Source organism: Gastrolobium bilobum, unplaced genomic scaffold, assembly GCF_033153095.1.
Source record: "Gastrolobium bilobum isolate Gb01-03AN ecotype WA unplaced genomic scaffold, APGP_CSIRO_Gbil_v1 utg4519, whole genome shotgun sequence".
Lineage (NCBI taxonomy): Eukaryota > Viridiplantae > Streptophyta > Magnoliopsida > Fabales > Fabaceae > Gastrolobium > Gastrolobium bilobum.
In genome coordinates, this window is record NW_026898712.1 from 129,546 (window position 1) to 144,068 (window position 14,523).

At 32.9% G+C, this 14,523-nt stretch overlaps 1 protein-coding gene across 1 annotated transcript; it reads left to right on the top strand.

Moving 5' to 3' along the window:
• The first annotated feature begins 298 nt into the window (after nucleotides 1–298).
• On the top strand, nucleotides 299–5,327 carry LOC133318593 (anthranilate synthase alpha subunit 1, chloroplastic-like). Its single transcript, XM_061520605.1, has 11 exons — nucleotides 299–479; nucleotides 893–1,095; nucleotides 1,180–1,369; nucleotides 1,581–1,732; nucleotides 2,221–2,336; nucleotides 2,421–2,667; nucleotides 2,758–2,814; nucleotides 2,986–3,138; nucleotides 3,794–3,874; nucleotides 4,364–4,450; nucleotides 4,995–5,327. The coding sequence occupies exons 1-11, from the start codon at nucleotides 299–301 to the stop codon at nucleotides 5,325–5,327; spliced, it is 1,800 nt and encodes a 599-aa protein (XP_061376589.1).
• Nucleotides 5,328–14,523: the final 9,196 nt, after the last annotated feature.

A 14,523-nucleotide genomic window follows, 5' to 3' on the forward strand; every position in this document is an offset into this window, starting at 1 on the left:
TTCTTTTACTGATCCAGAATTTCCGAAAAAGTAAAAAACGCACAACGTAAAATTTGATTTTTTTAATATATATTTCCCGGTTACAGGAAGTGCTGGCATCATCCGCGAATAGAAAACAAAAAACATAGGTTCAATTCAAAGGATGAAGAAATGTCCTATGGAAACGTATAAACAGTTTTAAAATGTTAGCATTGGAACTTTGGAACTTGTAGCTTCAGAACTATGCTCTATATATTCATTCATTCACTCACTGAATGAATAACCTTAAACGCTTCAAACTGCAACCGAAATCACAAAGATGTTCTCTGCTACACTTCCCATTTCCTTCACAGCCATGTCTGCAAATGCCAACACAATGCAATCCCTAGGTTTCTCTTACCGCATGGTTCCTTCCGGTAGCCGTCTCTCTCCGGCGAGGCTCACCGGCGTCTCAATGGGTAGCTCACTCTCGGTTAATTCTCTCACATTGAGGTGTTCTAGTTCTTCACTCCCAAGCCCATCATCCTTTGGTAAGTGAGTGTTTGCTATTAAGTGTTCTTTTGGTTTTGCTAGTCTTGTTTTGAATTCCAAAAGAAATTTTTTGGGCAGAATGAGAAGTGGGTAGGTGTGTTTATCTTAAAGTTTTAATCTTTTCTGAATGTTTAAATAATGTTTTTATTTATTTATTTATTTATTATTATTAAGTTATGACTTGAATGCTGTAAACAAGAGAATATTCTATTTGAAAAGTGATAAAGATAAGAAAAATAATCTGTTATGATAGGGACCAGCGTGTGATTAATTTTGGATAACTGAATTTAAGGGTCTTGGTTAGATGGTTTAGTACATCGGTTCTTCAGCATTTGGTTAATTGTTTTTTGTGTTTTCATTGTTTTTTAAAGCTTTGATTAAGCATTTACTACTTTTGCAGTTGATGAAGGAAGGAAGTTTGTGGAGGCTTCAAAAAATGGAAACTTGATTCCTCTCCGTCAGTGCATATTCTGTGACCAACTTACTCCTGTTCTTGCTTACCGGCTCTTGGTTAAGGAAGATGACCGGGATGCTCCAAGCTTTCTTTTTGAGTCTGCAGAGCCTAATTTTGAAGCTACGGGTGTGGTGAGTGTGCTTCATTAGTTTTGTGATTTTGAATTTTAGTGTTGTTTGTCTGTTTATTGATATTCAGGATTGGATTGATTGCAGGGGCGCTATAGTGTTGTAGGAGCTCATCCAATAATGGAAGTTGTGGCAAAAGAAAATAAAGTTACAATAATGGACCATGAATTTGGGCATTTAACTGAGGAAATTGTCGATGATCCTATGGTGGTTCCCAGAAGAATCTCGGAGGGTTGGAAAACCTCTCTTACTGATGGTCTTCCAGATGCATTCTGTGGTAAGAGTTCTATGATCATAACACCTGTGTACCAAGATAGTATCTTGTCAAATTATGGTTTATTAGTAAATGTTCAGACTAACATGACTTATATATGAAATAATGAGGCAGAATCACTTTTATTTGATTCTATCGTTTATTTATAAAGCATGGATGTTGATGTACGACATGACATAGTCTGCAATTTAACTAGTTTAAGCTTCTGTTCTAGGTGGTTGGGCTGGTTATTTCTCGTATGACACAGTTCGTTATGTGGAAAAGAAGAAGCTACCATTTTCAAATGCTCCAAAGGATGACAGGGATCTCGCAGACATACATCTGGGCCTCTATGATACTGTGATTGTGTTTGATCATGTGGAGAAGGTACCTGTTTTTTGTATGCTTCGCAAATACTGAATCAAGAGTAGTATCTTGCTCGCAATGTTGACATTTGTAGTTCTCTATTTCTAATTTGTACTGCAGTGTATGCTCTTTTCATTTTAAGAAAAACTCAATTCAGATGCTTTATAAACTAAATGATACTCTTTTAATTTCTTTACTTATATTTTTTTGTTGGATTTTTGTCCACTAAATGAGGAAGGGAAATTTTTTTAGTTCGGTGTTCTTGCAAATGCCTTTTTTTTTTTTAACATCTTTGGACATATAATGGTTTAATAATTTTTTATCTCTTGTAAATTCATTTTTTACTGGGATGAAACAAATGCGGAACATTGATATGGAATCCACTGGGCATTTTCAATCAGCATTTTTATTGCTCAAGATTATCGAATATTAATATAGATGATATTTAGGACTCATTGATAACCTCAATACTTCATTGTTGGTTCAATTTCTTGTATTATGCCCAATAGAAAGCACATGTGATTCTTTGGGTGAACATTGATCGACACTCCTCGGCTGAGATTGCTTACAAGAATGGAATGGAACGATTAGAAAAACTAGTGGCCAAATTACAAGATAGCCAACTGTAAGTCATCTGTTCACTGTTCCTGTCCTTAATGATGTAGTTGTTATGGTTGAATCAAAATTAATTTATGGGTGCATTTGCTAGCCCAAGGCTGTCTCCAGGCTCTGTGAATTTGCAAACTCGCCATTTTGGTACTCCTTTAAACAAGTCAAACATGACATGTGAAGCATTCAAGGAGGCAGTTCTTCAGGCAAAAGAACATATTAAAGCTGGGGATATTTTTCAAATTGTGTTGAGTCAGAGATTTGAACGAAGAACATTTGCGGATCCGTTTGAAATTTATAGAGCATTGAGAGTTGTGAATCCGAGTCCATATATGAGTTATTTGCAGGTTTATTTCTATGTAACATCCTGAAATTGCCTCATTCAGGGAAGTTGTGGTGCTCTTTCATGTTCTGATGATTATGTATTTCTCAAACAGGCTAGGGGATGTATTCTGGTTGCTTCAAGTCCAGAGATTCTTACGCGTATAAAGAAGGTAGGTTTTTGTACATAGATTAGATTTTCAAATGAAATTGTACGTCTTTCTTAGTAACTAGGATGTTTGTTATAAATCTTAATTGAAAGAAAAAATTTCATATTAGGTTAATTAAATTACACTATTATTTATTTTTTAAAGTAAATATTTTTATGAATCTGTCATGAACAGAATAAGATTGTGAATCGTCCATTGGCTGGGACAGCTAGAAGGGGGAAGACACCTGAAGAAGATAAAAAGTTAGAAGTGAAGCTCCTGAGTGATGAAAAGCAATGCGCAGAGCATATCATGCTGGTTGATTTGGGGCGCAATGATGTTGGAAAGGTTTGTTATAAATATTCACTTTAATGGATACTCCTATTTGTTAATCCTGTTCAAGGTATCTTGTAGCAATAGCTTACTCAATTAATTAGTTTTTATAAGGAAAATATTGCTACTCTTGTCTCTTATATTATCTTTACTCTATAATCTCTTTTATTGGAGTTAAACTTTATGTAACTTCGAAGTTACATCGAAGTTACATCAATCAATATATAGTATTATAGTATAGCTAATAATTGGAGTTCAACAATGCTTTCATTAACTGTAGTTCTCAATCCTTTATCAACTTGTTTAGGTATTCATTAAAAGCCAATCTGCAACTGGATTATCTGGTTGCGTTGCAAACAATAGGTACATTGCATCTTTAGGAAAAGAATCCATTTTGTGGATATGAATCTTAAAAATTATTGTTTACTACTGCATTGTGGATTTGCAATGATAATGTATTTTCCTTTTTTTATAACAACTAACGGGTGTGATGATAATATTTATAATTTTAAACTTTAACTTTATTCTATTTCATATCATGATTCAGAAAATAGTTGTTTGTATGATTATATTCATGAAAAAAGTACTTTTATTCTGACTTTTCGAAAAGACAGTCTGTATTTTATACTTTAAGTTGTGATAGTTCTGACAACAGAAATTCTGTGTGTAGGTCTCAAAAAGTGGTTCTGTGAAAGTGGAAAAGCTTATGAATGTTGAACGATACTCCCATGTCATGCACATAAGCTCAACGGTGAGAACCTTTTCTTGTTATCTAGTGTTTGTTGATGTTCTAAAAAGAGTCTAATAGTTTCTTCTGCAAAAAGCAACTGTGTTGGTGACAGCCTTCTGGCAAAAATCAACATTTGTTTGTTTTTCCCATTCCTGGTTGAATTAATACATGTGATTTTTCTTGAAAAAATCACATGGTAACATTGCAAAAGTCTAGTGTTTCTTAAAAAGAATTAATATTTCGTATTATCCATGGCATTATGAAACTTGGGCTTTAAATTGTTATGCATCATTCTCTACTTTGTTCGGAAAAACATTTCCGGTAATTATGGTTACCAACACTTTATCCCATATTACATTGATACTATCACCGCGCTCCCCCTCCCCTCCTTCCCTAGGAAAAAAAGGTTTGTTTATTCAATTAAGTCAGAAAACTAGGTCATATATTAATTGCATCTTTCAGTTTCAACAAATATATCCATCATGGAATGATTATTTATTATATTTAAAGGTTACGGGAGAGTTGCAAGACCATTTGACTAGCTGGGATGCCTTACGTGCTGCATTGCCTGTTGGAACTGTCAGTGGAGCTCCAAAGGTTCATAATTTTCTTGACTCATTTTTCTCAACTTATAATTTCTTCCAAATTCGAAAAGCAGGTAAAATTTATGGGACTTATAATTATGTGCTACCATGTCTCTAAAGCAACCTGGTACCAAATGACAGAATTGTATCATCTCCTCGTGCTCCTGTTTTATTGTCTCCTTTCCTTTGTATATTTGTCCTTGTTAAGATAAGTTTAAAGCAATTTTACTAGTTAGGTCCTCAGCTAAATTTCCATCAAAATAAAGCTAAGTAAGTTATATTGTTTGGGGAAACTGACCAAGTCCTTGCATTTCCATTCCAATCTTCTAAATCTATTTTATGCATCCTTGTTCATCCTTTGAATGCACATGCTACGGATACATTATAGGTTGGTGTCTCTTTCTTAGTTGTTATCTTTTACATTTTTGGCTGCCAGGGCTCTCCCCAGGTTGAAACTTTGAGGTCACTTATTTGTGATAATAAACAAAATTGATACATATTATCCTTGTCAATTTGAATCTTCAACTTCATTCTTACTTGATGGGTGGTGGATGCAGGTGAAGGCCATGGAGTTACTTGATAAGATGGAGGCGACAAGGAGGGGGCCTTATAGTGGAGGATTTGGATATATCTCTTTCTCTGGGGATATGGACATTGCTCTAGCTCTCAGGACAATGGTATTTACAACAGGAACTAGGTATGACACAATGTTCTCATACAAAGACCTGAACCTGCGCAGGGAGTGGATTGCTTACCTTCAAGCTGGTGCTGGTATAGTTGCTGATAGTGACCCTGATGATGAGCACCAGGAATGTCAAAACAAAGCTGCTGGTCTTGCTCGCTCCATTGACTTGGCTGAATCAGCATTTGTTGGCAAAGGAGATGTCTGATATCTCCAACCTAATGAACAGTTTCTTGGGTTTAGGAAAATATCTACATATAGTATAAGAATATAGTCATATTATGTATACACAGTGAAGCTCCTGAATGAATTTGTATGTATGTACAAGTCAGGTGTAGCTTCAAGTTTGAACTTTATATTATGTTTCTTTAAATAACATTAGTGGAATGAACTTATTTTCTAGTTTAAATGTATCTGAAGATCATTGCCTTCCATACTAGCATTAAATGATAACAACATCATGGTAATCTTTTTAAACTGCAGTGATAATTCTCTTAAAAAACTGGATTTGGATTTTTTTTTTTCTTCCCCTTTAAGAATGAGAGTCTCATATTTTGCTCGCTTTGAGTAACAAGTTAACTGTGATAACCAAACTTTCCCAAAAGCCTAAATTATTGGATAAAGGTACATAAATGATTCTATATCTTTAACAAGTTTATATTATATATAACATTAACTAATGGGGACCATGCACCTTTCTTCTATCTACTACATGTTGCATTTGTTGTCAGTATCACTACCAAGTTCATACAAGCTGATCTTAATGCATGCCATTCATCAGTGTGCAAATATTGTCTTGCTTTGGTAGGGTCAAAGGGGTTTCCAACAGGTTAAAGATGATGTGATTAGGTCAAGTTTCATGGCATATAATTATCATAGATCATCTAGATAAACTAAGGCCGTAGTAGTGGTTGCTCGTTCTAGTAAGTGTTCTTAAAAGGCTTTTGATTAAAAGCTTTGTCAGTATCAAAATAAACTAATTTAAAGATGTACTAATTTATTTCAACGAGAAGAAAGCTGTTGAGCTCATAAATTAAGTTAATAATTAATTTTCACATGCCACAGTTTAATATCAGAAATTCTGGTTTACAACGGATTCAAAGCGGAAAAGGAATCAAATTCAACAAAGAATCCATCTTTACGAAACCCATAATTAAATCTACCAAAAATTTATACATTTAATCAAAAAGAGAGAGAAAGTTAAAAAAAATTTGAAAAAAGAGAAAATATTGATCCAATGGTGATTAGATAGGTAGTAAGTTGGTAGTAGAAGATTTTGGTAGTAAGAATATCCCTCCTCTTAAAAGAACGGTAAAGTGTTTGTTTGTGTAAAGGGAAACACTGGTATTTCACTTGTCATTTCATTAAAATGAAACAATATTTTATCCTTTAAAAAAGATAAATATTGTTCCCTTAAAACCAATAACTTTTCATTCGACTTAAAAGTTTTTCTCTTTAAACTTTTTCATTAAAGAAATTTCAACTCAAAATAAGATAATCCTATAAGGATTTGTCATTTGCGGGCCGAAATCAATAATTTAAATCACGTTCTCCTTTTTTTTTTTTTATACAGGAAATTGAAAAAGCAAAACAACAAACAACAAAATAAACAAAACATAAACCAACAAAAGCAGAAAAAATAAATAAAACTATTCAGTTTCTTTTCTAGGATGACAAACGCCAATAGTATCTTACTGAAGCAACAAATTTTTTTTTTTTGGTACATAAAGCAACAATTTTAACAGAGCAGGAAGAACCATAAAGATAGAATCATCTGGCAAAAAAAAATTTAGAACGGAGAGATTAGCTAAACAATTAGCACAATTATTGACTTCTCTAAAGGCATATATAACCAAAACCTGGCAAAAAAAATTAATTATTACATTTTAATTAAATAATTACGCGTTTATTGCAGTTTTGAAAATAATTACGGATTTATTGCACAATGTGACGCCTTTATTGGGCGTCACATGTGACACCTCATTTAAGCGTCTCTCACCTAAGGGAAGACGCCCCAATGGAGCGTCTCTTACATAAGCTTGACACGTGTCATTTTTTTTCTAAAAAAAATAATAATTTAATCATAAAACTTCTGAATGCCATAACTTTTGACTCGGGTATCCAATTCAGGTAATTCTTTTTTTGATTCCACATAACTTTTCGAGATCTACGCAATGATATCTCATTTGATATATTTTATTTCTCACAAATATAATTTAAATTTAAATTAGGTAATCCTTCTTCCTTAGAGATTTAGAATATTTATTTAATTATTTCTTTTATTAATACAGATTTTTCAAATTGATTTTTGAGTTTAAATCACAAATCAAATCTTTATTTTGTTTTCCTTATTAATAATAATTGTTACTTTTAATTTAAATCACAAACCAAATTTTTTTTATAATAAAAATAAAAAATTTATTTTTTAAATTAAATCACACATCAAATCTTAATTTATTTTTTATATTAAATCACAAACGCAGAATTCAGAGGCTTTTGAGTTTAAAAATGTGACACGTGTCAACACCTGACACGTCACCAATCACGTCTAAATTGGGTTTCAATCAAGAGGCAATCACGCCTAATTTAGGTAATTTTATTTTTGAAAAACATTCATAAGCCATCATTAATTTCAGACCACAAATAATAACCCAGAAGCTTATAGCATTAATCATTAATTTCAAAAATAATATCCTTCTTCCTTAGAGATTTAGAATATTTATTTAATTATTTTCTTTATTTCTACAGATTTTTCAAATTAATTTTTTAGTTTAAATCACAAATCAAATCTTTATTTTGTTTTCCTTATTAATAATAATTTTTATTTTTAATTTTAATTTAAATCACAAACCAAATTTTTTTTATAATAAAAAAATTTATTATAAAAAAAATTAAATAACAAATCAAAATATTATTTATTTTTTTATATTAAATCACAAACTCAGAACTCAGAGGTTTCCATTTTAACCGCTCTTATAATACCATTCTTGCAAATTAAAATTGTGTTTGTGAGAAATAAAATATATCAAATGAGATGTCATTGCGTAGATCTCGAAAAGTTATGTGGAATCAAAAAAAGAATTACCTGAATTGAATACTCGAGTCAAAAGTTATGGCCTTCAGAAGTTTTATGATTAAATTATTATTTTTTTTAGAAAAAAAATGACACGTGTCAACTTTAGGTGAGAGACGCTCTATTGGGGCGTCTTCCCTCGGGTTAGAGACGTCTAAATGAGGCGTCACAAAAAGGCGTTACATTGTGTAATAGATCCGTAATTATTTTTAAAATTACAATAAATATATAATTATTTAATTAAAATACAATAATTAAATTTTTTTGCCACCAAAACCTACTAATTACGGTATCCTTTATGTACTCGAAAAAAAAATCTACATTCTTCCTTTGTTGCAAATAAACAAAGGGTTATACAAACATAATGTAACAGGAAGAAAATCAATTTTCTTACGGACACAGTCAAAATATGGGATCCACAGGTTTTTTTTTCCCCTAATCTCACTTTCTCTCTCTTCTACTGTGTCAACAAAAATAAACAGTATTTTTCCTTTAAGATAATAATTATAAAACCCATAAAGAAATCCCATTCTTTTGTCAGTAGGCTTGATCAAACTAATATAAATTAGTCTCGGAAAAAAAAAAACACAGCTCCGATCATTACGGATGTGCATGACAACTATTCTGTTCTTTGATATTATTTTTAAAAGTAAATAATTCTTTTTTATTTCTGTACCTTGAAACTGTTTCTGAGAAAAAAAAATGTTTGATAAACATTTATAATTTTAATCCGAGAAAAAGAATTGCATTTGATAACACAATAAATAATGGAAATGGATCCTCTCATAAGTAATTTAACATGATCATGTCATGTGTGATGATCTTAACCATTAATAATTAAATCAACGGTGATGATTGTGTAACTTCCTATCCTTTTTTTTTTTTTCTCTTCCCGTATGATCATTAACTCACTCATGTATGATTATGATTGCCCACATGACATGGTCATGTTAATTAGCACATCAGATGATCCACTCCCTTAAACAATAGAATAAAAAAATTTATTAATCATAAAAAAATTTCGAATTATCATTTTTCTTTTCATATGGTGTGGTGGTGGCAGAGTGGTGGTAACAGTAACAATTGTGGTGATGGTGGTGATAGTGATGAAGGCGGTGACATAGCGATGATAGTGGTGGCAGTGACGACAATGGCGGTAGCGGCGGTGGTATGATGGCGGTGACATGGTGGTGATGACATAGTGGTGGTCGTGATGGAAGTGGCTGCGGCGATGGTGATGGTGATGGTAATGGTGGCGCTGATGGTGTGGTGTGGTGATGGTAGTGGTGGTAATAATAGTGGTGGTGGCGGTGGAGGCGATGGCAATGGCGTTGTGACGGTGGTGGTTGTGACATGGTGGCAGTGATGATGACGGTAACTTGAAGGTGGTGGTTATAGTGACATCGTGTGCGGGGGGGGTGGGGTGAAGGCATGGTGGTAATGATGGTGACGGTGATGTGAAGGTGGTGGTGATGGTGACATAGTGGGGGTGGTGGTGACGACGATGGTATGACAATGGCGGCAACGATAGTGGTAGTGTTCGTGCCGGGATGGTGGTGGTGGTAGTGGTGGTAGTGGAGAGTGATTGAGAGACACAAGTGTATCTCATTTTGGACCCGGGAACAAAAAAACAAAAACAAAAAATATTCTTTTTTCTGTTCCCCAGCTAGGGGTGGCAACACGGGTCGGCCCGCCCCGACCCGTCGCTAACCCGTCAAAAGTGGGTTGGCTCGCCCCGCCTCTTGAATTTGGGTTGGAATCCCCAACCTGTCCCATTTTACGGTGGGTTGGCGGGTCAACCCGCTTAAAAAATAAAATAAATTATATTTTATTAATATTATAATATTACTTCTTTTCATATCACATTCTCCTTAGTTTTTTTTCAATCTTAAGTCTAAATGTATGTTAATATTTAGTCAGATATTCTTTACAAACTTGTTTTTATCTCCATACATAAATTACCTTTGTCATAAATAAAGTTTTTCTTCTATATTTTTCTAGAGAGTACTAAGATAACAAAAAATTGGATATCACAAAAGTTTAAAAACAAATAAAACACTACCTAATAGTAAAAAATAAAAAATTGACCCGGCGGGCCAACCCGACCCGCCGCCAACCCGTTTTGACCCATACCCAACGGGGCAGGTTGGTGGGTTGAAATATGTAGCCCAACCGCCCCATTTGGCGGGTTGACCCGTCGGGTTCAACCCATATTGCCACCTGTATCCCCAGCACAAAAATTAAACTGGTTCATCCCGTGAACACAATAATAAACTGATCTTACCAAATGAGTTTTCTATCCATTTTTGTTCGCGGGAACAGAAATAAAATAAAAAAAATTCCAGAAAGATTGTCATGCACACCCTGCTTCGTTTAGCCTAATGTGTTATGCATAATAGTTGATATATTTATAAATACGGAAAAGTGTTTATACTTTTAAATGACACAACTTATATACTTTCACTCTCACAAAGAGGTGAGACTCACACCTTTTTTTCGTCAACTCTCTATCCTACTTTATCTATCTCTTTCTCTTTCTTAAAATGATACAACTTTACATCCTTTAAAATGACACATATTTTTTCCTTATAAATAATAGGGAAAAGCTCAAATAATCAGTGTAGTTTATCTTTAAATCACTTATTTCCTCATGTTTTTTTTTATCATTTACCCTCTATGTTTTTTTCCATCCAAATCTCTTATTATAGTATTAAAATTTCTAATTAATATGACTATTTTAGCCTTTTTTACAAAAATATATTTCAACTTTCCTGTGTCATTTTCTTCCCCAAACTTTCCGGTTTTTACAACTATGCTTGCGGAATTTATAATCAAGTTTCATGGGATTTCACATAGGGAGAAGCTTTTCACTCGTGCATTTCAGAATGAGTTGGTTTACAATAATCTAGTGATTGCATGCTTGGATAAAAGTGTCACAAGGCTTTCACTTAAGTACATGAAAAAAACGAGGGAATTGGGTTATCCCATCGGCCATCTCGCATTTGGTTTTCAATCGGCTCATAATTCTGCATTCATCTCCTAGCCTCAAGAAGATGATACCCAAATTACTCACCCAAATAAAGGCCCCCACATGTGTCCACCTACAACATTTTGATGAAAATGTCTGCTTACCAAAACGAGGTAACCACTCTCTTGTTTATGGGTGCGTCAGATATCCATAAGGACATCTTACAACTCATTTTTAACTATGTAATTTTAGGAATATATAATTATAATATTAAAGTTTTTTTTTTTAGTATGTATACATAGTTAAAAAATAATTGTTTATATTTCCGCTTGTTTATATGCTACGAAGTACCGACACTTCAAAAATTCTGACGTGTCATGTCCGACACTATCCGACACTTCGACACTCCCCGACACTTCAACATGTATTATAGAAATTCAAAAAAATGTTCAAAGGTTTCGTTGTGTTGAGTTTTTAGTTTCAATTACTAGATTCATTCGATTATGATTGCCATATTATTGAGTTGAATATAAATATTTGGGATATCTTATGTTTTTTTGCAAAATTGATAAATATTTTAAGTTTAGTTTCATTTTTTTGTTAAATTATTAAATATTAAATATAATATACACTACATAAATTAAGAATATTATTTAATATCAAAACGTGTCCTAACGTGTCAAAATCTAATATTTTTTAGTAGTAACGTGTCGGAGTTTCGTGTCGTATCGTGTCACGTATCTCGTGTCCCGTGTCCCGTGTCAGTATGCTACATAGTTTATATGTATCAAACCGATGAGGTTTTGTTTCAACTTTGAACATAAAGTAACCGTGCTTTAGTGTTAATTTCTCTGCATACAAAACTTTAACGTTGTGTTTGGTTGGGGAGAAGGAAAAACTTTCCTGGCTAAGTGATGGTGGGAATGTGAGTTATCAATGTTTGGTTGGGGATTTTTGTTAAAGTTTGCTATCAATCCCACTTGCCCTGCAATCCAAGAGGAAGTGTAAAAATCAGATTTTAGCACTGTTGGAGATTACCTTTCAACGGGTGGAATTGTGTGAGGAAATCTGATATCTGAAAAAGGTGGATAATGGGGTGACAAATATACCCCTCCTCCATTTTATTGTGGTTCGTATTTTGTAATAAAACAACAAGTTTTTTAAATAAGGATAGTTTTGTAATTTCAAACAATTTTTCCATCAAAATTCTATCTTCAACCAAACATACACTCAGAAAATTTGACCCAATTTCACCGGTAAACTTTTGCCGAACCAAACAGTTTTTTTTACATTTTCCTACCAAACTCACTTTCCAACCATTTTTCTATCAATTACATTTCCCTAGTATTCAAAAAATTTCTCCCCAACCAAACACTACCTAAAGGCAAATGCTTTACTATGTGCTCACAAAAGGCAGGGGACAACAAATCCTTGGAGAGGAATACTGTGACATCACTCAGGTTGAGAATTGGAAATGTCTTTCCAATTGACATTTTTTTTTCTTTTGAGAATGTTGTTTTCTTGAATTGGAGGTTTGATTTTTTATTTTATTTTTTGCTGGAATTTATACCTGATTTTGAGATATTCCATAACTGTTCTGGCATCTAATCATTGGTGATTGGTTTATTAGGTTGCAGGACCTTAGGGGTATTTAGTTTAGGTGAAATTTTTTTTACTAAAAAAATGTAATTACTAGGGATCTGCAGGGAAAGTGAGTTAGATAAGAAAATTTTAAAAAAGTTGTTTGGTTAGACAAAATTTTACCAGGAAAATTTGAGTGAAATTCCTGAATATATGTTTAGTTGAAGATAAAATATTGATGGAAAAATTTATTGAAATTACAAAATTATCTTTTTAAAAATAACCCTATAGGACCTATTATCCCTTTCATGTGTGGGGGTAATTGTGTCACCTATTTGTACCACTTTTCACTTATTCGGTTTTCAAAGACAAGTATCACCTTCTATGATGCTTTCTGGAACCGTCATTTTGTTGCTTTTTACATGCAAAACATGATAGCTAGGCAACTTGCTTTGATGGGTAAAATTAAAGACATCTGTGAACCAAAAAACATGGACAATTGAATATGTGAGAATCACTTTGCTGAGAAACAATAAAAAAACTCTTGAACCAAACACCATCTTATGGACTTCCTCCTACCCGTGCAAGGCGCACTGTATTCCTTATATTGCAAAAAGTATAAGGGTATAACTGATAAAAGAGTAAATCATATGGGATTTTATGTATTTTGTATCTTTTTCTAATCAAAATTCCTTAATCCTTATTTTTTATTTAAAAGTATTTTTTAGATATTTATCCAAATATAAAATACATCTACTTTTTAAAAATTCATTCTAAATAAGCAATGCATAAATTATTATTTTTTTCAAAAATCCATTGACACTGATCCTAACTATTGCAATTGAGAGTGCAAGATAATTTTTTATTTTTAAAAAAACATTAATTAGAATGTGATTTTATGTAATTTATTTTTGCGAAAAGTTAAAATACCCCTATTGTGATTTGCCTTTCAATCACTTAACTCTCACCCCACACCCCACACACTTTTTTTTATCATTTACTCCTATGTTTTTTTTTATCATTTACCCCTATGCTTTTTTAATCTAAATTCCAACTTAATAGTGTTAAAGTTTCTAATTAATATGATTATTCTACCTTCGGATCATTTTTTTTAACATTAAGATTACTTGTTAACGGTTTATCAAGTTTAATAGATTCGCCCTCTGAAACAAGAATAGATTCGCCCTCTGAAACAAAAAGTTCAATTGATATATTTCTACAAATAATTGAAATTCAATTTCTTGATCTTTATTTCCAAAGAGCCCTCTGAAACAAGAAGTTCAATTGATATGTTTCTACAGATAATTGAAATTCAATTTCTTGATCTGTATCTTCAATCTTTGAAAACTTAGTAGTGATAACATGTGGACTTAGTAGTGATAACATGTGGACCGGCAAAACAAGTTCAGCTCGACAGGCCAACCCACTTCATCCGCCTAACGGGACAAAACAGACTCATTTTTTGGCTGAGAGAAATGGATTAGTATAAAACAAGTTCAGGCTAGCAAGCCAACTCGCCTGCCAAACAGAGCAGCAATGGCTGATTATGGGTTAAAGAAAAGAATATTTAGTGTAAGGAAATTATTTGTTTCAATTTTCAAATGATTCTTAAAAACACCTAGGTAGAAAATGATTTCACGTACTTTAATAATTAAAAAAAGTGAAGCCTAAAGAAATCTCAGCGATTTTGCCAAGCATTTACACCGACATAAGATAAAATGGCTTACGGTTTCGGGATAATCAGCCCAATTTTCATAATATAGAGGATAAACCTCGGTTTGA

Bases quoted from the DNA above. Each gene is read 5' to 3' on its own strand.
- LOC133318593 (XM_061520605.1), top strand. From the start codon at position 299: ATGTTCTCTGCTACACTTCCCATTTCCTTCACAGCCATGTCTGCAAAT. The intron at 3,139-3,793 runs GTTTGTTATAAA...TTCTGTGTGTAG, and splicing joins GGCGCAATGATGTTGGAAAG to GTCTCAAAAAGTGGTTCTGT. The intron at 3,875-4,363 runs GTGAGAACCTTT...TTATATTTAAAG, and splicing joins TCATGCACATAAGCTCAACG to GTTACGGGAGAGTTGCAAGA.